This window comes from Thermobia domestica, chromosome 11, assembly GCF_964235325.1.
Source record: "Thermobia domestica chromosome 11, izTheDome1.hap1.1, whole genome shotgun sequence".
NCBI lineage: Eukaryota > Metazoa > Arthropoda > Insecta > Zygentoma > Lepismatidae > Thermobia > Thermobia domestica.
In genome coordinates, this window is record NC_137464.1 from 163,272,299 (window position 1) to 163,297,783 (window position 25,485).

A 25,485-nucleotide genomic window follows, 5' to 3' on the forward strand; every position below is an offset into this window, starting at 1 on the left:
AATAAAAGGTACAGGCCATCTCACTATACTATTTTCTCGCTCTTATTTCTTAAATTAGGGTATGTAATGCTGCAGTACTGACTGAATTATTTATGTATGAAATATGAACAAGGTTACCTTAATTTTCTTGAAAAAATCTTCCGGAAAAGAGAAACATAACCAACAGGACCATCTCATACGGAGTTCCTGTTTCTTTTAATTTTCTTTCTGGGGGCGAGAACACGTTGTCTTCGGGATAGATGTGTGTGAGGTTCTGGTGTATGAGGTTCCTGGTTCAATTCCATCATGCCTGTGGGTTTCCCCGGGATACTTTTGTTTTCCTTCCACTTTCTCATTCCATGAATTTTTCCATCTTTTTCACTTGTCTTAATCATCCGTCTCCCATAGACAAATGTATACTTATTACCGTGGGACGTTAAACTAAAATATATATATATATTTTTGTTTCTAGAAGAAACATCATGTTATATTGCAGGGTTGTTAATAAAGTATTTATCTACGAAATATGAACAAAATTGAATGAGTCTCGATTGAAAAGAACTCAACCCCATAAATAAACTAACCCTTCTGGATTTTTCAAGAAAAATGACATACTACAACAGGGTTGTTAATCAAAATATTAATTATGAAATATGGACAGTCGTTAGAGCAATTTAAGTGAAAATCTCGTTAAAAAAAATTCTTTAGTGGATTACGCTTAGTATTTAGGGTAGGAAGAAAATTCGAAGAACTTCCCTGAACAATACAAAAAAAAAAAAAAAAAAAGCAAGTGTGCATATAGCGGGACTAATGGACGAATAGACTTCCAAAAATATTTTTTTTTTTATTTTGTAGGTGCCATGAAATGTGTAAACCCGTTGAAATATCAAATCATATATAGAAGGTGATAACGCAGATGATCACGAGATTTATTGCACCGTACATCAAGACTAGTATTGCCCACGAGAAGTCTTCTCGTCTCGTCTCCTAAAGTTTGTAGGTTTCTTCTCGTCTTAGTTCTCGAAAAAAATATATTCCTCGTCTCGATTTTCCAAAAACCTCTTCTAGTCTCGATTCGAAAATTGCTCTTTTTTGTTTTGTAAATTTATGCCTTGAATTTACTTTTGATTTCATCTAGAAATTATCAAAGTCCTTTCGTGTCACTAAAAGTCCACGAAGGCCGATGCAACAACATTTAAACCACATTTATTATTAGAGTAGGCTATATTGTGTAATGACTTGCGTATCTTTAAACGTTAATGAATTCTCTGAATTCTGGCCATAGAATCAAATTACCAATTTATAGTTTTTTATACTACAAATCACGTAACACTAAGACAATGTTTGAGATTTAAAACTTCGGTGAATTAGTGTTACCCACGAGACTCGTAAAGTTCTCATCTCGCCTCTGATTTAAAAAATGAACTTATCTTGTTTTCAGTGGAGCTCTGTGTAAACAAATTTGATTTGCGGAAATCTTAATCTACAGGTATATGAGCGTAAGGATACTTTGGTACATGTAAAAAATGTATTTGTTGGTGTGTAAGTTACATTCTTCAAATATAATTCAATATTTGAAATCAACTAACTTAAAATTTGATATATTTGGTAATAATAAACTCTATATTCCATTAAATTTATATTTTAATAAATATATCATGTTTTAAATTATGTTGCTGTCAAATATTGAATTATGTTTGTAGGGTAGGGTATAGCTTAAGATTCCAAGAAATACAACTGTATGTACGCACCTCAATTTACTATGTGAACTGTTCTGGTGTATGGGGTCCCTGGTTCGCGCCAGATGAACTTTGTGGTAGACAAGCACCGTGTGCGTGAGTTTTCTCGGGCTTCTCCCGTTCCCTCCCACTTTCTTCATTCCACTATTCCATCCATTTTCATCACCATCATTATCTTTAGCCTAGCCGGCATAATCGTGGGACGTAAAACTTAATTTCATTTCATTTACTATGTGAACATGACAACATATAGGACAGAAGTGTAAGAATTATAATTATATAAACAAGTATGCGAAATACTTATACACCTGTGGACTTTTTTTTAATACAGAAACAATACTACTGTATACAACCTCATTCATCAAACTACTGAGAAAATATAGAAGTGGATATGCAATTTTTAATTCCGTAATAGATAAGTGATGTCTGTGAATAGTTATGTTCTTCATATATACAAATAACTCATCAATTATCCTTCTTCCCTCTCTCTCCCTTTAATTGTGTATATATGCGAGCAGTCATAAAGACTAATTCCATTATTGATGAATCATAAATTATTTTCTTGTGGTAAGAAAGAACAATACTGTTTCCTTATGGCTCTAAATATTCGTATTGCATCATTTTCACTGAAGAAAACACTAAACCTGAACTCACAAGCGTGTGTCACATAGGAATCAAGAGATGCTTGAAATGAAGGGGGATGCGACGAGACGGTATCCCCTTAATAAAAGCTCAAGAAAGAAGGAAATAATTATTAGAATCACACGATGATGTGAACACGAGAATAACTTTACTCGGATGCTCACGAAACTTCGCTTGCTCCCCAGCTCTTCTGGGCTTTTGTTCTCGTAGCGCAGCCCAAACAGACTGTATATAATAATGATCATTCTCTTAATTCTGGAATTGCAGTTCTATTCCTAGGAATCATGAACATTTTCCTCAAAGTATATACACATAAACTTTCAAAACTAAAAACATCGTAAAGAAAGAAGAAGAAAAACTGAAAGTGTATTTCTAAATTCCTGTTCTTCGCTTCTATATCCATTCATATCAACTCTCATTTCACGTACCTACTTTGAACATGTCTATCGTACGCACCTTTAAATTTTCCGTGTGCCTAATTATGGTGTAAAAGGCACAACATGTAACTCCCATTCTTCCACGTCATCTTTGTAAATGACATTTGCAGCTGTTGTGGGGACGAGCTTCACTAAATGTCATAAAATAGTGTTATTTTATGATTAAAAAGATGTGGGGAAAGTACACGTTCCGAAGTTGAGATTTTGTAGAAGCATAAATAATAGCAGCAAATCCACTACAAAAAGTAAATAAATAAATGAAAAATAATATACTTTATTATAATGTGAAAATGGACAGTTAAGAAGATAGAAGATATATATAGCGATTGATTACACAGCAAAAAATGAGGTGTTGAAATAACACAAAATTACTACCACTTTAGCGTGTTACTTGTAAGTTAATTCAGCGCCAAGACATCGCTTTCCGAGCATATCAGAAATAACTAGTTACTACCTGAGAGAAATTGCATTGGTATTTATCGTTTAATATAAGCAAAGCTTTGCAAATTATATTTGGCTCTTATGCCAAGTATCGAATAATGTTTTATGTTTTCTGTAATCGGTCACAATAATATTGTTGTAAACCTGTGAATCGTCTGACAACAGTTCTGCCATCTTCTGTTCATATATACTAAGACACAAGAATAACAAATAAAGAAAACAGATGAAAGCACAGCTGTCTGTGTAACTGTTGTTAGATGATTTACAGGTTTACAACAATATTATTGTGACCGATTACAGAAAACATAGAACATTATTCGTTACTTGGCATAAGTGCCAAAAATATTTTGCAAAGTTTTGCTCATATTAAACGATAAACACCAATGCAAATTCTCTCAGGTAGTAACTAGTTATTAATGATGTGCTCGGAAAGCGATGTCTTGGTGCTGAATTAACACACAAGTAACACGCTTAAGTGGTAGTCATTTTGTGTTGTTTCAACATCTCATTTTTTACAGTATATGAAAATAAGATGAGAACCCCAGAAAAATTAACGGACGAAGTGTTCAAATTGCTAGAACAGAACAACTTAAAATTGTTCCATTCTTACACCATTTTGGGTTTTTCTTTCTTTTGGTTTTTCGAAACAAGTGATATTTCTCTTCTAAACAATCAAACCTAACCACTTTTATCAACTGTATTTCGCAAATATATTCTTACGTTTTTTTTTTTTTAAACGAACTACGTTTCTTCAATTCAACAACAAACCAATATCAAACAATTGATTTGGGATTTGAATCGAAATTTGTAAGTAAATGGATGAGGATAAATTTGGTCACATCCGAAATTTATTTTGTAAATCTCTCCCCCCTTTTTTCGAAAGAAACTATTTTCTCTTCAAAACAATCGAAAGCAAACGAAAAACGAACTATTACATTCGGTTTCGAATCAAAATTTGAAAGTAAGGGGCTCGTGTGAAATTGACCCCTCCCCCCAACTTTATTTTGTAAATACCTCCTTACGTTTTTCGAGACAAACAACTTTTTCTTCAAAACTGTCAATAACAAACGATTGATTTTGTTTCCGAGTCTAAACTTAAAAGTGGAGGAGCCAACTTCACAGAGTTCCTAATGGACACACGTGTTGAATTTGACCAAGAGTTGTTATGACCCAGCAAATTTGCCACTTCTAAAATTAATATATTGAAAAGAACCAAAAGTTTCTTTTTAACAGATTCTTTTGTTAATAACCTTAATTAATGGAGGAGAAGTCACGGCAATTGCAGTAAATAATTGTAGGTTTGTTGTCAACAGCCTAACATCGTAAGCTGAATCCATCTACCTGCACAAGTACTTGCTTTCCGTGATCTATGATTTACAGGCCATGACACACAGCATCTGCGGGAATTTTTGTAACGCATATGATAACATGGAACTTTCGTAATCAGGGTCATAATACTGCAATCTATGGATGCATTAAAATATCAAATAATACTTTCGGTAAAGTGGATAATTTCAAATATCTAATATCAAAGAACAGATCAAAACCATATTCATAAAGAAATTAAATGTCGAATAAAAGCATGGAATTCGTGTTATTATTCAGTTTAAAATCTCTTGTCTCGAATTCTATCGAGGAATTTGAAGCTTGAAATACCTAAAACGATAATCATGCCTGTTGTCCTATATGGTTGCGAAACATAGTCACTTACTCTGAGAGAAGAACGTTGACTGAAAATATTTGAGTAGAAGATTCTGAGACGAATATTCGGACCCAAGAGGAATGGGAATGGGGGAATGACGGAAACTTCATAATGAGAAACTACATAATTTATATCGTTTACCAAACATTCTTAGGGGCATCATATCTAAGAGGCTTAGGCTGGCAGATCATGTAGCCAGAATGGATGAAAGTAGGAACGCTGAGAGTTTCCAATCAGAAAACGACGATTAGGAAGACCTAGACGCAGATGAGAGAACAATATTAAGATCCATCTCGCAGAGATAGGAATACAAAATACAAACTGGATCCAGTTGGCTGAGGATAGAAACCAATGGAGAGCTTTTGTGAACGCGGCATTGAACCTCTGGGTTGAATAGACTATAGATTTAATTAATTTTAGTTACTTATGGAACTTTCATAAGAAATGATAAATTAGAAACTTAAATAATACAGATTAATATAAATTGTTACGAGATTTCAGTTTTACAATATTAATGTTTTATACTGAGAAAAAATAAGAACATTCTGTACATTAATTCAACTACATAAGTAAGTTTAATATTTTGTACTTTAGTAGTTTTTATGATGTAAATATATGATTGCCTTCAAGGGGTAAGTTCTCTCATTGTTTGATATCTCGGAGTGATCAAACTTCTTCATTGGTTACAATGCATCGTAAGGGACAAGTTTCATTGCATGAATTGCAAACTAGTTTAATATATCTAAGCTTCTTTCTCCATCCCATCATCTGTTCTTCATATCAACATGAATTCATCAATTTAGATTGTTTTAATGGAACTAGTAATGCAACTAAATTAAACAATTTTTTTTTTAATTATCAAAGATTATATTAATTGATTGTACATTTTTTAGAACTTTCGAACAAAATAATGACTCGAATAATTGAATAATTTATCCTGAAAATGAAAACTTATCTATTTGAATTATTAGAATAATGAGAAATGGCTTGAATAAATATATACTTGTTCGAATAGCAATTATTCCAACAGTTTTATGAACACTAGTAACTATTTTGTAGAATACGTAGTGAGACGATACAAATACTACAAAAATTCAATTTGTGGTGGTAGTTCATGTGGTTCGGGTCTCACGTTAAGCAGTAGGTCCACGTCTCATATAGCCTCAGTGCTGACCGGGACTCTAAACTCAAAATCAACAACCAATCATACTACAGTAAAACTTCTTTTTCTTCCTTAAAGATGGAAAGATACTGTGTCTTCGTTATAGATGGATATTAGTAGGTAACTTTTAATATTTAGGAGCATAAGTGCTGGAACTATGAAATGTTAAACAACAACAAATACGAATGCTTGATCTAACCCCATAAATCTCAGAGGAAACTATTCTTCCTATCTTACAAGTAGGGGCGTCATTTGAGAAGGACAGAAGGGGGCAATTGTCCTTCTGAGTTTGAGAAATACATATGTTCTAAAGAATGAAATGGTATCTTTCAGTGTTTGTTCCACGATTATGCCATTTCGGCTAAGGGAGATGATTATTAAAGCAAGTGAATGACAATGGAAGAATTAGTGGAACGAAAAGTGGGAGTAAACGGGAGTACCCCGAGAAAACCCACAGACACGATGTTGCGCACCACAATCTTACTTGGCCAGGAATTGAACCATTGACTCCACCAACCAGAGGCAAGCACTTTATCACTGAGCCACCGTGCACCGTACGGTTTAATCAATGGTATAGTATTATACTAATTGAAAGAATAAAATTCGTATATGAATGAATAATTTTGACACACACACCCTTGTTTTGGAAAAAAAAAGTCTGAAATGACACTGCTGCTTCAGTCAGTGATGAAAAGTTCGCGAAAATTTTGATTCAGAAAACGACAAAAAAATCGCTTTTAAAATTGTTTCCTTTGAATTTTTTCTCTACACAAGTCATAATGTTCAAATTGTTTATAAGTAATGATCTGATGACAGGCCATCTAAGTTTGTAGTAGACAACATTGTGTCCATGTCTTTTGTCAGAGTTCTCATTTTTTGTCTCAAATACTCATCCATTTCCATTTATCATCCGTCTCTTTAGCCAAAAGGACATAAACATCGAATTTTAAACTAGAAATTTCATTTTTATATTTTAGCATAACATTCCGTTTGAAGTATATACTCTGTCCCGCTAAGGAGACACTTGATTAATCTCAATGAATGAGAATTAGTGGAATCAAGATAGTGATAGAAAACGGGATAATCCCTATAAAATCCAGACTACTATAAACGCACATGACTTGATATTGATCCACAAGGCTTATTCTGGTTTAGTTGTGAATCGCTAACTACTTCGATCTTCTCGTTACCGGCCTTTTCCTCAGTGTTACTAAAACCATATTCTGTATTTTGGAGATTAACTTCTTTGTTCACCTTAAACATTGAAACTGATGACTTTGAAGAGGCTGGTTACAGTTCAGCCAATCATGTTGTTTGTAACACATTTGATTTCGATAATCATTTAGCGATATGTGAACTTACTCGGTTTTTTTTGGAGATTACTTAAGTCGTGAGCAAGACGAAAGCAAACGGTATTATTACCAACTTTATTAGAAATATATATATATATATATATATATATATATATATATATATATGAATTCTCGGAAAAGAGAACCGGAGAAAACCTACACACATGGTGTTTGCCCAACACAAATATCACTTGGTGTGAGCTTGGATCGAACTAGGGACCCTACCCATCAGAGGCGAACACTCTACCACTGAGGCACTTCGGCCTTCAATGTAATAAAAGAGATTGCCATGACTACTGGTCACTTTTACTAGGCGCGCTTGCACAAGGGGATTTGTTTTGTGATCAACTATGAAATGTGGTACTGGCGAGAGCATTCGGAGGTACTGAGGGTTGGGACGGTGAAGTTGCAGGGAGGGGGATGTGTTATTCATAATCATTTTACAGGTATATACTTTATAAATAGAAACACAAATTTAAGCAAATCGTATGACGAGTAGTTTTAATGTTACTAGTACGTTAATATCTCACTTACATGATTGCTGGTCTATATAAGAAGTTATTAGGAATAAGTGTACATACGACGTACACAAGGGGGCTTTGGGATTTAAATTCGTCCTTGAGCAAGATATGCAAAAGTAAACATTTACCATGTTGAGATACGTCTACAAAGATCTGAAATTATACACACTTGGGAACTTGAACTCCCCTTGACGAACTTCCATCTACACCACTGGGTGTACAAGCAGAAAATTACTTCGCATATTGCCTTTTGAAACAAATCGATACTTGGTACCTTAAAAATGTAGTATTTACAAGAAATGTTGCGCTCCCCAATGCAGTCTTAGGAAAAGTATACATTATGACTATGAATTCAGCACTTTCTATGTAAAATTTGATTCAAGCTGCTTAGAAAGAAAAAAAAATACTTTTATTAGGTTACTTCCACTGTGGAATTTGTTTGGTGACGAAACGAAGACTACAGAAGGCTGAAGTAAGGAAGGCAGGCGAATAGTACAGATGACTGGGAGCTATATAGAGTATTTTACTTACAATACACTATTTGTCTAACCTACTTTGTGTTTGAATGAGCTTTATCGGTACTTGATTTTGCACTTTTTTTCGATGTACCTCCAGTATTTTGTTTTACGTCACCTTCAACAGTAGCACGCTAAAGCAATCATCTCTCACATTTCTTATCAGTCTCAGTAGTGCCATATGTTCGTTACAACTATTAGATTTCACGCGAACTTCCCGTACTGATTCATTGGTTCACACTTTGTATATTTCAACAGTTCGAAACAGAGCAGTGAAACTTTGCACATCTCCATCGTTGGGAGCATACATTACTTTTGTTATAAAAAATTGAAACGTAGTGAAAGATAATTTCGCCCTCTAAAATCATTCGCTATTACTTACCTTACAGATAAATCGTATCTATAAATTACCTACTTTCAGTAATATATACTTCGTATATAGCGTATTTCTTCTGTGGCTAAGCAGTTAGCGCTCGCGCCTTTGGCGTGGGAGACCCGGGTTCGATTCCCGGCGGAAGCTCATGTGGTTCGGATACCACGTTAATCAGTAGGTCCACGTCTCATATAGCCTCGCTGCTGAACGGGACGTTAAACCCAAAATCAACTCAACTCAATGTATTTCTTCTGTATTTTTTTGAGATATGGATTCATCTGTTCGTAATCATTATCCGTATTTTTTTTTAATTTTTAAATTAAAAAATTTTACCTATAAATCTTCCAAATATTGACATGTGGGTTCTTAAACTGAACCCTAGGTTCAGTTTGTTGTATTATTATTCTGTTTACGAGATCTTTAGAAATGTAAAGTTATCTTCTAAAGTGATGCTCCGAGAGGTCCAGGAATTCGCACAATCAGACAATTCTATTGGCCTTTATATATCATTATTTTTTCAATTTAATTATCTAAAAGGCAGGAAACAAAAAAGTACATACATTTGTCATACTATTACTTGCGATGTCTCCTGTTCCTCTGCTGTCGACTTGAATGAAGTCCATTCTCGTTACTTAGCTAACGAAACAATCGTTAAAAATGGTTGGAGAAACCGAAATTTAACAGTTTCGAGCTACTTAGGTCACAAATCTCAATAGACAGCTCACTGAGCGACTGATGCAGAATAAGTTTCCAGGGCAGTATTCGTAGTGTAAGGAAAATTTCCCTAATTAGGAAAAATTTGATAAGAAAAGGGAAAATTTTGAACAATTTGAGGGAAATTTTCTTACGGAAAACTACGGACACTGTCCCAGGGATCTTTCACAACAGAGCATAGCCATAGCTAGAACGTGTCACATGCATATGTACAATCTCGTACACATCCATCCACACATTCCATCAAAAGGAAGGTTCAAGCACCCAAATTAATATTGTTTGAGAACACGGAAGATTTTGTATATCCTTACTAGCAGCGTTCACCCCGCTTCGCTGCGGTCACCCCGGAACGCAATAAACTTTGTTACTTAGATAATTTTTACTTTTTCGCTTTCAAGTGATATGATAAAAACCATAGTAGATTGCAGTAAATGTTAACATTATATCGCCTGTCATTTATGTTAACCCGCCGAGTGACACGGTCATGCGGGTTGCATATAAATACGTTTATTTTTACCTATGATGAACTAACAAAGGATTTGTACATTATGGACACTTGAATGGTCAATTATCTCAAGACACTGGTAATTGAAAATTAAAGTGATATGATAAAAACCATCTAGGGTCCAAATCCTAATAACCCCCCAAAAATGAAAGAAATTGGTTCAGCCGTATTAGCGTGATGAGGGAACAAAGGATTTGTGCGTTCTCTTTTATATATAAGACTAGCAGCGTTCACCCCGCTTCGCTGGGGTCACCCCGGAACGCAATAAACCTTGTTAATTAGATAATTTTTACTTTTTCGCTTTCAAGTGATATGATAAAAACCATAGTAGATTGCAGTAAATGTTAACATTATATCGCCTGTCATTTATGTTAACCCGCCGAGTGACACGGTCATGCGGGTTGCATATAAATACGTTTATTTTTATACCTATGATGAACTAACAAAGGATTTGTACGTTATGGACACTTGAATGGTCAATTATCTCAAGACACTGGTAATTAAAAATTAAAGTGATATGATAAAAACCATCTAGGGTCCAAATCCTAATAACCCCCCAAAAATGAAAGAAATTGGTTCAGCCGTATTAGCGTGATGAGGGAACAAAGGATTTGTACGTTCTCTTTTATAATATAGATTATAAAATGCAAGACCCCTCAGCCTGTCTGTCACGCTTGTAATAGTTCACATTCAGGCTAATACTTGTCGCTGCCTGTGCTACCTCCCACATGATGCCAAGAAAGGTCGCTAACGTGTAGGTAATTTGAAATGAAACGAATGCGTTGCGGAAATAACTAGAATATCTTAATATGGCAACAACTTCTTTGTTTTCATATCTTAATCGGAAAAGATTTTCAGATCCAGACATCTCTCCGTTGAGTACGTTACTGGCTGTGCACAAAGATAATTAAAGCTGACCCTTCCCCCTCTCTGTAACATTCTCACGTGCTCAATTTACTGGGTTTTATTAAATGTATTAAAAGTCAGGTAAGATGTTATTTCAATGAATTGAAGAAATACAGACAAAAATAAATTGAATTTATTAAATTCTATAATGCATGACAACTAAAGGAAAAAATAAACTTTTTTGATTATGAATAAGCACACCCCGTAGCTACTCCTATGCAACGGAGAAAAACGCTCTACTATGTCACAGACGCCCTCGTACTTTTCGCATTTTTAATTATTTTTTTTTTAAATAATTATTTTGTAACTCAATGACGTAAAGTACCCAACGAGTCAGTGACTCCATCTCAGAGACTTAGTAACAATTTAGTTCGGACTTAATTTTTCTGATCGAATATGGTCGGAATTTTTTAATGTCCCAAGAGTGTAGAGGGAGTTATACAACACTTTGAAGGAAAAAAGTTATTTTCTTTCAGCAAAAACATTTTCATGTTTTTAAAACTTCTTTCTCTCTATCTAATGTCGAATTGAACCCGTTTTGTTACCAGGTAGATATCACGTGTGATTTTTGTGCGTATAATCCCGATTTAATTTGATTTGATTTGATTTTCAGTTTAGCGTCCCTTTTTAGCAGTGAGTCTATATGAGACGTGGATCTATAGCTTAAGGTGGTATCCAAACCACATTAGCTCCCGCCAGAAATCGAACCCAAGTCTCTCACGCCAAAGTTGCGTACTCTAACCACTTAGTTACGAGGAGGCTCTGTGTAGTTCTGAGTTCCATCGTGGTAGTAGTTTGGATACCATTTAATCCGTAGAACTTCCTTGTGGCTAAGCGGTTGGTTTACACGCCTTTGGCGTGTGAGACTCGGGTTCGATTTCCGGCGGGAGCTAATGTGGTTCGGATTCCACGTTAAGCTGCAGGTCCACGTTCTATATAGCATCGCTGCTGAAAGAGGTGTTAAACCCAAAATCAAAACCAAATCAACCTTACTACGTTTCGAGTGTTATATAAATATGAAATATTGTATTACATAGGCGCAGCAGAACTATTTAGATATAAACAGTTTCAAAAATGCATAATTACGAAAAGAACTACTTTGTGGGACGTGGTTACTGTTACTCACGAGACTAGATTTAGTTCTAAGATTTCAGTCTCATCACGAAAATTCTCTTTCGCATCGTCTTGTGGGCACCAATAAACATGATTATTTTTGCTACGGTAACAGTCTTTTTTGAAAGTTACATTAAACGTTTGACGTACATTTTTGTCATCATCATTATCCATCATTAAGCGGGAAAGATATTACACTTTTATTATTACTAGCTGAACTTGCGCTCTCTACACAGCGCATCATTCACATATGAGCATGAATCTCCTTGTCATTTCTTACAACATATGTACATGTCTCTTTACAGACACAAGTGAAAGACGTCTTGATAAAAATCAGCAAGGGGTACCATAAAGGGGAGATTTTTCGGTTATTTCTTCAATATCTCGCACCGTTTGCAAGATTTGAACCTACTTCCAGTTGGAATTTATAATTCGTTTGATCAATGTTTTCTTTCTTCTTGCATGCAGTGTGTAATAAGAAAATACATTACACACACAATTAATTATAATGTCAGTGATATACGGTGTTCATTGGCCAAAACACTCCAAACAACAAAGATTCATCTTACACTGAAGAAATGGTTATCCTTCATTATAATTTGGCCATGAAACAAACACCTGAGAGATGTGCAACCCCTGTATGCAAAGGTGTTGTGTTGGAATATATAAGTCGGAATGTATAGAATATGCCACTTTAAAAAAAAAAAAAAAATCAACACTTCTAGCGTCCTAAAAAAATGTAACAAAGAAATTACAGCCATTTTATTTAAATATCAAATTAGAACTGGACAATTACACAAAATTTGAAATCGACCAGCAAAAACGGCACGTTTTTAGCACTTGTGGTTTTTGCGATCTCATTGTCGAAAGAATTGGAGACAAACATATAAACCTAGTAGGAGGTACCTTCTTTCAGATGTTCAATGCAAAAGGATTAAATGTAATGTGTGGCTTATTTTCTATGCAAACATATAATTTAATTTCATGAACTCAATGTTCAGGACGTAGAGAAAAGAAGTGCAAAATATTGTTCTTTGTAATAAGAAGGAACATTTGCTAATTAATTTATGAAAGTGGATTGGGAAAAGAAAAAACATTACGTTATATTACAGTGTTTTCGAGAATATTGTAAGCTTCCTTCTTATAAAGTTTTACTTTCTTTTGCAAGGGTTCTTACAAGGGGGTAGAGAAACGTGACTCAAAGTGATTGGAATTTTAGGGAGAGGCTAAGAAAAGTATAACCAGTTAGAAACAGAAATTTTGAATCAAAACTTTATAATTTGTAAAAGAAATCCATGTTTTATCCAAGGCCGTACCAAGGAAGCAAACGGTATCGGAGGTCAGAATCGCTGAAGTTTGAAAGTATGATAGTAACCTACTCCGTTTTCTTCAGAAAAAGGACATCTGAGCTGAAGAGTTGAGGAAGTACGTCATGGACCATGGGGTATGGACACTTCTGTCTTACGGGAAGGGATCTTTATTCTCCCCAAAGGCTTGGTATACCCCAGATTTACCATTCTTCACTCGAAATTTACTTTTCTTCCCCAAAAATTTACTATTCTGCCCTCCAAATTTACCATTCTCTCCCACATATTTACCATTGTCCAATTGTACCATTTTAATAATAATAATAATAATAATAATAATAATAATAATAATAATAATAATAATAATAATAATAATAATAAATACCACAAATAATCTCATGGAAGGAACCTATGCTTTAAAACCCGTCTGTGGGCACCTCTGCTCGTAGGGATGCCCTGGTAAACAATAATAGTTAATTAATAAGCAGTTTATTTATTTATTTTTATTGTATACAACTTACTAAACAGATCCTATTAAGGAAAACATATTTTTCTCTCTATAATTATAAAAGATTTTTAAATGTCCAATACTCTTTGATTTGTTTTTAAACGGTCGAATAATAAGCCAATCTTTATCACTTATTTTCTCATCATATAAGTTCTGTACATTAACACTTTAGAAATAAGGTCACGGTATGAATGTTACGTCTTTTATACACACCTGACTTTAGCGTCCCAAGGAGAAGTTGCTCAAGACATAGGGAAAGAAGAATGGTCACATTTTAAGACCCTCACGGACTAACCAAAACCCTTGATCGCCTAAGTTTGGAACCCATTAAGTTGTAGATCCATGTTTCACAGTTTTGATGCAGCAAAGTAACAAAAAAGTCAACTTCAGCAGAAATATGAGTGAAATTTAACTTTATAATATCGCATTTCAGTGTGATTTATATAATAAAAAAAAATGCACATACTTTGTGACGTGACTACACAACTGATAACATGAATATTTGTAGGATTACATAGAATTATACAAGTAAATTCTATTATGTTATGAACGTGACAATTTATGCTACATTTTGTTGATTACACACAACGTGCTTCCACGAGCAGAATAATATTATAGCAATGAGTAACTTAAAATCATTTTGTAATTCTTGGAGAATGACGTAGGTCCTACGTTCGTTTTTGCTATTTTGCCGATTAAGGCTCCTCCCCGCCTCAAAAATCTTCTCCGGAAGTACCAGCAAAATTCGTCGGGGATTTTTCTTTTTAAAAGAATAATAAGAAAAAGAATGGACAGTGATTCAGTTCACCTAGCACGGTGAAAGTGCTTTTCGTTAGTGCTTGGCGGCCGACTGATCTTAGAAGGTAGCATATATAACTAAGTGGTCTCCGAAACGTTCTTCGGGAGTATTGTTGCGGATTTCCCCGAGCAAAACGAGTGTAGACTTCCCCTCTTTGGATGAGGTTGGTATTGGAGAAACACCTACAATTCTAACGTTCTTATTGGTCGTCCTAATTGCATCAACCATCTCGCTGGCCGTTGCTACAAAAAAACAAACAGTATACCTAGACTATCTTTTTTTATGTTTCTTTTTTCTAAAGCACATTATGAAATAACATTTCCTTTAAACTCCTGTCAGTTACCTATCAGCTGTTGATGGTGTCGGTTGCTCTGGGGAACTTCTCAGCTCGTTCTCGCAGAATTCAGTCAAGGAAAACCACTTTCCGGTGTTTTTTTTTGAAAAAGACGGAAACTTGCAAAAGTTCATTACCTTGATTCATTTTCTTAATTTTAAAGAAGGAAAATTGTCCAGTTCTTCGAAGTAAATTCCGGCAATGAACAATTCAGGGAATCGCCCAATGGTTTAATATTTCGCGTTTATATATATATATATCTGGACGTGTCAACAGCACTTCATTCATGTATCATCACGTATTACTGCCAGTCACTTATCAAATATAAGACACTTTTCTTGTTTACGTTTGTTTGTCCAGTGATAAGTGAATTCGCAATCACGATTTTTGCAAAGTGACACAGACAACAAAATATATCGTGGATTCTGACTTACTACAAGGTTCGTGTGACCCATATTTTGCTTTATTATTGTGACAAGTGTGTTCGCCTTATGTGTGTTTATCGTGTGTGGACAGATTTAGTGTTTGCCTACTAATGTAAGATTTATGTATTGGATAGAGTAACCTTTATGAATCTTAATAACCATTGTGTTTCTCTATTGAAGGTCGGATGAATTGTTGGGAAGATCTTAGAAGGTATCCAAAAGCTAGTTGAAACGAAAGTGAAGGAGTACACGGTCACAGTGCGTCTTGGAGTCTCGTGTGTAATTAATTTACCTACTGAGAATATACGGATAAGATCACATCCACCATGGTATTTGGAAAAGATAGATATGATCTCCAACATATGGTAAGTACTACTTTATGAATATTAGGTTGCATGTGTGATTCTTTAAAATATAAATCTACCGAATAGACATGTTCGCTAAATGTGTAGACCCGTCTTCGATGCTGATAGGTTACACACGATCCTGAACTCAAACTAAAATATAGATATAAGTTTCCTTACAACCTCACAATGTAAGAAATGAGTTATTTAGATAATAATCCGATATTCTAATAAGCGCAGCGACGCAAATACGATAGTTGTCGCCGGGGCAAGAATTCGCCTTAGCGTTCCCCTGACCAACTAAACCACAACGCTCCCCCCAAATATTTGCCCAATTTTGCGCCCTCGCAATCCGGCGCCCGGGGCACAAGTCCCCTTTGCCCCTAGTTATGTCACTGAATAAGCGTTAGTATTGGTGCAATAATCACAATTGTTGTTCTGTGGCTCTAGCAATATGACTATCACATGATTAATTTTCCGGGATCAGTCCTCTTAGGCCTATCTGTCAATATACTCCAGCCACAAAACCTCAAAGAGCTTAAGCCGGCCAAGTGACGTTTCTAAATTAGGAAATGTGTGGTCAGCACACCGTTAGTCCCAGCACCGTCGTCGTTTTATTAATTAATTAATTAATTATTTTTTTTCCTTAACGCAGTTCACTACCTCTTTCCTTTAGGCAGGTTTCTAGTTGTTTTCATGACACTGGGTAAATGTCGCACTACTAACGCCATCTGGTTTACCTAATTGGTTACCCATACCCGATGCAGCCTTTGATAATATCACAAAAACAGGTAGACCAGTGCGTCCATGACTTAATATGTCAATAAGCCACAGTAAATTAGGTTAGGGATGTTTCTGTATTTCTTCCGAAAATGTTTCTCATTCGATAGACCTTTGGTATTAACTATAATGACATTGTATCTTTGATTATTTTACATATAATTATATACATGCTTACAGCAGAAATCCCACCGAGAAGTTTCCATAATTTTAGGTTTTAGTATCTTTTCCATCAAAAGAAATTTGATATTTATATAGAGCGTTGAGAAAGACTACTGTGTACGTTGGATACATCTGTCGCTCCTAGTCTAGTCCAGGAGAAATTGAAAGGAGATCTTCCAGTTAGGTCATAGACTTCATAAATTATTCAGTTTCTACTGTAATTTAATCTTTACATTTCTTAGATTTAATATAATATTCTATATTTAATTAGTCATCTGTAGTTTTTAGTATATCAGTACAACATGTAAATAAAAAATGGTACATTAATGAAGTGGTTCAGGAGAGGGAAGGGCAGAAAGCAGGGTCAAACCAATCCAAAGGTTGCTAACCCAAAAAGAAGCAGAAAGTCATTAGATTAATTTTTGATTATATGATTTTACAATGGTTACTAGCATTTTTTAAATTATTATTTTCCTAAATAATTAGCATCTTCCTGACAATCAATCTAATCTTCTGACAAAGTAATTTCAGTATTACAGTAGGCTGTATTCTCTTTTTGATTTTATTTCAAATTTTACATTTGGAATATAATTTGGCATTATACCAATGATTACACCTATGAGTGAAGCATTGCTTTTTTTGTAAAGTAGTAAGAATTTCCAGATTGAAATTTATGTTAAGCTTCTGTTGAAAGTTATTCTTTTTCCTTCTATACTAATGGTATTGATCAAATGTTCAAAAATCATAGATCGTGTCTGCTGCTCTAGCGATACATGTTGTCTTGAGTTCAGTTCTCGTAGGGAGAGGATTGAAAACATTATGGTGGATCTACCGTTCTGCCACAAACTATAGGTCCACGTCTTATATCCTTAGGTGCCGAAAAGAAATGCTAAACTTCCAACAAACAACAAAAGTTATATACGTCTAGCCAGGATACAGATAGCACACTCTAAAATACTTATTATTTCATGCGCATCCTATCCATATCAATGACATTGAGTGAATCGTGAAAGTCTCATAGTTGCATGAAAGGAAAATTATCCCACACATAGGTCTAATTAAAATGTATTCATTTTCACTAAATATTAACGTTATGGAAACTGTGTATTAGCTTCTACAATTTTCTCTCATGGTTTTCGGTTTCTCGTCTAATCATTGAAACAGTGAATTATTATAATCTCATATGAAAGATAATTCACCGTAGAGTTGGAAGTTGCCTTAATATTTATCTTAAACAATTTACAGAACAAAAGAAAGAAGAATGACTGACTTAAGCCTTTTTCCGAATACAAACAGTTTTTATTATATCCGATCGACCTTTCTGACAAATACAGATGCTGGCTTTTATGTAAAGCGAGAGTTGGATGCTGTGTCGAAAACTCTACCAAGAAAATCAAGTCTTAAAGCCGTTTGGCGTGGCCGAGCAGCCTAAAGCATTAAAGTAGCGACCTAAAGACTTGTCTGTTGTAAATTTGAATCCTGCTGACAATAAACGTATTGTCCTTCGATCACATCCATTTCATTATCTTCATAAATTTGCTTTCTTCCCCTTTCAACTAAAGGGCACATAGGATGTAAATACAAATGAAAGGTCTTAACCAGAAACAAAATTAAGGGCTACGATGGTAGAGTGATGAGCGTTCATTTCTGTTAGTTCGGGTCCTTGGTTCGATCCCAGAATGTGCCAGGTAGGCTTTGTGGTAGACAAATACCGTGTGCGTGATTATCTCGAGGTTCTCCCGTTTCTTCTCACTTTGTCCATTCCACCACTTCATTCATTCTCATAATCATGTCATAACCATGAGACCTAAAACTGAAAGATTTCATTTCAGAAACAAAATTAAGTAGAAATGTATGAATAGGAAGAAAACAGTCTGAATCTTTCGCAATTCAGAATAGATTAAAGCAGGAGCATGCTTTATTCCGTTATTTTCTAAGTTTAGTTTATAAGCGATAGCTAGAAGGGGACATGTGGTTCTGTGTATCACAATAACCAACTGACCAGGAATGCTTCCCAACTGAAAAATGGGTTTTGCATAAGCTGGAAACGGATTTAATTAGCCCCTCCGAAAGTGTCATATTCCGGACGTTTTAGCTGCTAATAAGCATACATCATGAAGTTATGCCCAATAAAGATTTGGGAAAAGTGAACCCAAACACAGGTAAAATAGTAAGGTAACTTAAATACAAATAATTTAAAATGAATTTAAACAATCTGTAAGAAATATTAGTAACATTCTACACAGTATAGATGCTTTCTAAAGCAATTATCTTGATTGCTGTAAGTAATGCAGTGTTATCAACTCGGTATGCATTTTTAAATTTTCAGATGGCTCTACGTCGGTATTAGTTGACTGTATATAATGATGAACAAAAATATAAGTCTAATACGTAACAGTGTTGCAGAGTTTAAGAGTTATTTAAGAAGATTGATAGCTACAACTATGATCTGTAGATTGCACAAAAGTCCAAAGACAGTACTATTTTAACTTTATGTACAAAAATATGTGCATTTAATCATTATTGTTGTTGTAATAAAAAAATGTAAAGAATATTCCGAAGGAATAGTTTTCAAACGAATATAACTCACTCCTCATATCAAAATATTTTAAGTATAAAAACCGTAGAATATCACAGCGAATTATACATAATAATCATAAAAGAATCAAACCAGGGAGAGAGTGACGTGGAAATCACTAAAATGAATATCGCTTACCAGAGAAAGTGTGGTACTTAACAATAGTACAAGTAACCGAATATTATGCGTATAGTATGCTTTAAATGTCAAACATAGGTAGTATACGTCATTCGCATGAGGAAAACGAATAATTTGTATGTATAATTTCTAGATTGTAAGTCATTCGAAAATGAAATGAGATACGGTATTTCACTTTAACGTCCCATGATTATGCCCTTTAAGCTAAGGGAGACGATGATTAAGGCAAGTGAATGATGATGGAAGAATTGGTGGAATGAGAAAGTGTGAGGAGACGGGAGTACCCGAGGAAACCAATGGACACGATGTTGTCCACCAGAAATTTATTTGGCCTCGGATCGAACAAAGAACCTCATGCACCAAAGGTAAGTGCACTACCACTGAACCACCTCGCCCTCCATATAAGCAATTCGAAAAAAGATCTTTGGGTAGATTAAAAATAGGTCTACTTAGGAGGATAAACCTAATATAGGAAAGAATCTTCAAAAAGAAGGTATGAATGACTGCGGTTGCATTGATTTTGCACAAGGTTCGATGCAGTTGCAAACTTTTGTTTCTGCATCAACGAGCCTTTGGTTTGCCTTAACTATGGAGTTCGTTCGTTCCAATTCACCCCTACCCTGACGCTCTCTATAATATGTGAGAGCCTTTGAGCTATGGAAAAATGAAACGGGACATGCAGTAGTTGTTCATTTCAATGACACCAAAAGACAGTAACGACATCTTATCTGGTCTCACGTTTGCGTTGTACAGAATTGAAAGTGTAAAAGCTAAGTAGACAATATGGGGACGATACTGTTATCTTGGTACACTCACAAGTTTAGTAAAATAATCTAATGTGAATGACTCATATAGAAAAGTTTTCCAAAGGATATTCGTATCGAAAGTTTTAAACGAAATACTTCGACTGGTCACGTCATATTTCCTTGACTACTGCCTTCGTCATTATTTATCTTGGAAAGAACGTGAGGTAAAAAGGAGAAAAGATAAAAGCTGTACAATTCCACTCATTAATCTTTGGAACAAAGTATGTCAGAGAACTCTCAAATTTTATTTTCATTTCACAATTTCAACACTATTAACTGATAATCTAAGGAAACTCTTGCATATCAAGTAAAATACATATATTACAGCTTATACATGTTACCAATAAAAATATTTTCAGAAACTACATAGCTTTATTCACACTAGAACAGGATCACAGAAGATATATTAATGCAACGTGTGCTTCAGAAGTACTCTTTCACATCTTTGCTTTGTTCTTAAAAGAACAAAGCATATCCTATTCCAAAATATGATAATTTTTTAGATTAGGAGGATCATTAACTCATGACAGTACAAAAGTATCAGATACTGCACCTACACTACTGCCAACATGAGTGAATCTCGGAAAATACATGATGGGATAAGGAGATTAACCTTTGTCTTTCACAGTAATATCCTATTCTCTATATTAATACAAGTTCTTTTTTTTTTTCTTCACAACTGAGTGTTCAATACAATTGGAACAATAATGATCTAAGAAAGGCTATAAATAACAGTCTAATGTTCAGTCTGGTGGTAGGACAAAAAAAAAAAAAAAAAAAAAAAATACTGATTGGAAAGAAAATATAGGATATAGGATAAATGGTCACGTTATTTGTCACTTTACTTGCTGATTATGACGGGAATAGTAATAAGAAATACCTAGAAGAAAGTCATGATTTAAATGTACGGAGCAAGTAATGTAAAATGTAAAGGAATATAAAAACTACAACGAAAATAATGTTTAGCATAGAATAGAGCAGAATGGAAAGTTGCATCAAAGAAGTTATTATTATTACCGAACAGTTTGACTTAGGGCTGAGTTTCTCAAACTGTAGTTCGCGGATGAACCTCAATGTTACTTGTTGGGATCTTCTTAGGTTGAAAATTAGTCCAAAGCAGCAGTAACAGCAAATAATAATAATAATAATAATAATAATAATAATAATAATAATAATAATAATAATAATAATAATGCAGCAAATTAACTAAATAAGGGTCACTTTTGAGTTGTGTCACTGTTGCAGCAAATGAACGATATGTACGTATTTCCTTCTATTAATAGCAATATATTAAGGAAATTAAGATTAAGGGAATTTTAACTACTTTAAAAATTTAAGTATGCTATACTTGTTTGCAACATTTAAGTTCGAGCTGGATAAAGTAATATAAAATATTTCGCAGTCGATGTAAGTCCAGAAACAAGCAGTGGATCCAGGAATATTGTTGAGTATGATCGTTCTTGTTTGGAGAGGCATAGTGTTGCATAGGCATACCAGCCTTTCAATCTTTGGACACTTCTTCCTTATGAATGATATGCGGACTGCATCGAATAGCTCAGGTGTCGGAATCCTTGGAAAGAGACGGTATTCTGCGAATGGACCGACATGCTTATTCCCCCGATTTGAATCCTATCGAGGACGTGTGTGATTCTATAAGAAGTCTTGTAGCACGTGCACATACGTCTTTCCAGCAATCGTCAACTCCTTACCATAACAACTCATTACCAACTTTGTGAGCAGCATGGGCGCACATTGCAGAACGTACATTGCTGTCAGTAGTGATCACACACCATTCAAGGACCATTCCACTTAATGTCAGGGGCCATCATGAGTCTCAGTGCTTTCAGTTTAAGACAGGAATTTTGATCTAAAAAATAGTGTACACGATCTGCTATTGATGTTATGTACGACTTATGGTTGTATCATGCTTTGGTGGTACGTCAGTGGAATAGGTTGACAACTCCTGGTATAAGATATTGCCTCTGTATAAAATCATTTTGTTCTAATCACGTGTTTATCTTTGTTGTTACTACTACTTTCTATGTATGGTTCAGTGACACAACATGCGAAACTTACTTTCATCCTTAAATTTGGCACACCAGTGTAGTATTAACGTATGCTCAACAAAATTATACGAAAGCAAACTACTTTTTAAGGGGATGCAGTATTGTATTTTGTAGAATATTGTGACTAATAAAAGCTCTCCTGTTAAAACAAGAAAAAAAAAACCAAAAAAAAGGAGAGAGAGAGAGAAACGCTGAGTTAAGGTTTTTCTTCTGTTGATTACACAGTGTATGACGTTTATTTTGTTGTTTGGGATTTAAATGCTATTTCTTTTCTACATTATGGTCGTAAAATAATATATCTGCTTAATGTGAATGTCGTAAAATGATATATGCTCAATTATTCTAAGTGCCTATCTTATTTTATAAATGTAGATTTCTTTTCCTGACACTTGAGCATAACTTAAACTTTCACATTTCGTAATCGATACGTCTCAGTTTGTATCTTGAGAATATCCGTCGTAAATCATATTATTCCAGGATTTTTTTTTACTTCCGTCAGGCGAATAACGAGATAGTATCTTTACATATTTGTAGGTTTTGGCTGACAATTCCTTTTCTCTTCTCATTATTAATATATCTAAAACAAATATCTAAATATTGATCAACGTAGTGAATGAGACACTTCGGGCAATGACAGAAGGGACTTTTCGGTTGGACGAACCGTTGTTCATTCTGAACCTACGTTTGGTACTCTGTAATTCAAATTGCTTTGCAACAAGCACGTAGCCAGAATTTCGTTATAGGGGGGGGTCCGAGACGAAATGCCGTGGTTATCACACCAGGGTTCGATCATTCTAAACTATTCTACTGGCAAGATATATTGGTTCGTTTAACCAGGATTTTGTAATAAAGGGGGGTGACATGAAATACTGTGATCACACACCAGGGGATCGATCAATCTAAACTATTCTACTGGCAACATATTAATACTGGTTTGTTAGGACAATAAAATTAGGATATGTTAATAAGTATTTTAATAACAAACTATGAAGAAATCTCGAGTAAAAGAATATTAAAAAGTATTGAAAAAGACATTGAAAAAGATCTTCCGAAGTCATTCGAACTCGGTTATTCTTGTCTTCTTTCTTGTTTTTCTTGTCTTCGTTTAATGCCATTAAGGATAGCAACGAGATCTCTTTCGGTAGTAAAGACATCGTATAAAATAGATTAGTGTTGCTGTGAATTTGAAACTTTCTTTAACAAGTGTAACTGGAATCTGTTATCAGGCTCTGGTGATTGTGGGCATTTCTTAAGTTCTACCTGGGAGTCTATGGGCCTTATGCAGAGTCGTTTTGAATCTGATTAATGACATACTACGAGTTTGACTAAAGGATGGTTTTCAAAATTGTATTTAGAGTCTCTGATTAGGACGTAGTATTTGACGAAGTTAATCACATGTGACTAGTTAATCTACAGCAGAGGCTAATCTTTTACCCATGGTTTAGCTTGCGATACAACATTTCGTATTTCGTAATTCATGTGTTTTCATTTTTACAGACTACGCATGCGCTCATCTACTTTTCCGTAGTTGCCACATTTATTTTACTTACCGATGCATTGGGGTTCTATAAGTTAATCATACCCAAATAATCATTTTAGTTGTAGTCAAAGTAGACTCTGAGTACCAAAAAGTTAGTATGCTTACTAGCTAGTCTTTGACTAACTTTCGATTAACGAATTCTCTCTGAATACCGCCCTATATGATCGAACTGGTTTATCAATCGTCATTTGTAGTCCACAGGATAAGCATGGAGCTAGATGGAATTCGGAATGCTCCGTTACAATAATATCCATTTTCAACTTGACCCTCCCGTTTCCTCCACAGAGAGCTCCTCAATAAGTAATCAAACGTTTGTTGTAGTTTTATTATTATAACGCTGATTATTCTTTTTGTTTCATCCTTCCCTATTTTTTCATTTCTGGTTTCGAAGGGGGGGTCCGGACCCCCCGGACCCACCCCTTGGCTACGTGCCTGTTTGCAATAACAAATCAACCTAGAATCGAAGCTGGAACCTGAGTTTCAGCTACACCGAGCACACATCTCAAAAAAATATAAAGAGAAAATGACTTCTGTTCTAATCTTTCACATTGTAAAGGATATGAACTAGAAATGTTCCTGTTCTCTTGATTAATGCAGCCCACAAAACAGGAAGTACTGTACAAGTGCACTGAAAACATTAAATGTTTCCTTGTGGATCACCAGAATTCTACAATAGCGTACACATAACCTTATATTCATTGACTACGAAAAACATTTCAATCAGATCAAGATTTTGAAAATTATTGACGCTTTTAACCCTTAACATACTAAGCGGGGTCCTCTAGGGACCCCAGAGGGTGATATTTGGTGATACTGCCGCAACTATAAGAACCAATTTATTCTCGATTTTTATATGTGTCCTGCATCCTTTTGAGATATCTGCTATATAATTAAATTAGATCAGATTAGATCACAATTAGATATGCTCGTTAAAAAAGTGCAAAAAAATAAGTTGAGAAATTAAAATAATACCTGGGGACCCTAGAAAACCCCAGCTTGGTAAACAACGTTGACGCAGTATTGTACGTTAAGGATTAAGTGAAGCAGTGTCAAAGAAGCTTATCAAACGTTTTGGCTATACAAAGTCTATACAAATAGAGAAGAGAGTACGACGGATTGATACTATTTTTCCTAAGTACGAACGTATTTAAGACATGTTTCGTTCTCGGAACGGACAGAAAAGGAATAAACGTGAACGGGGAACATCTGACCCAGGTTTGATTCACTAATGACATCCGTTTCTTCGCAAACAACACAGAAGTTCAATGTATGATAGAAGATCCTAAGTAGAAGGGCAAGGAAATCAGATTGAAAGTGAATATAAAAAAAAGTAATTTTCAAGTTGAAAATATGGAGTTACAAGAAGTATACCTACGTATATCAGGAGCAGGAGATACTCATGAATAGCAGCATTAAAGAACAAGTTAACAGATGCATTGTGCTAGACTGGAGTGCATATGGAAGGAATAGTTTTATAGTAAAAAGTCAAATGCCAATGTGTTTAAGGCGTGATACTGTATTTTCAACAATTTATCTTGCATATTTCGACATAATGAATCAAAAACGTGAAAGTAACATCAGACATTCACTGTCTGCA

General features: G+C 34.8%; 1 protein-coding gene across 2 annotated transcripts in view; it reads left to right on the top strand.

Moving 5' to 3' along the window:
• The window catches only part of LOC145664541 (sodium-dependent nutrient amino acid transporter 1-like), a 189,417-nt gene that overhangs the window by 59,742 nt on the left and 104,190 nt on the right, over window positions 1-25,485 (top strand). Inside the window, exons 1-2 of one of the 2 annotated variants that reach the window (XM_081731302.1) lie at window positions 15,058-15,489; window positions 15,655-15,839. In XM_081731302.1, coding sequence (XP_081587428.1) covers window positions 15,801-15,839 — 39 coding nt within the window. In that variant the 5' untranslated portion in view covers window positions 15,058-15,489; window positions 15,655-15,800. Of the gene's footprint in view, window positions 1-15,057; window positions 15,490-15,654; window positions 15,840-25,485 lie in introns of those variants that run through there. The other variant, XM_081731301.1, reaches the window with a different exon arrangement.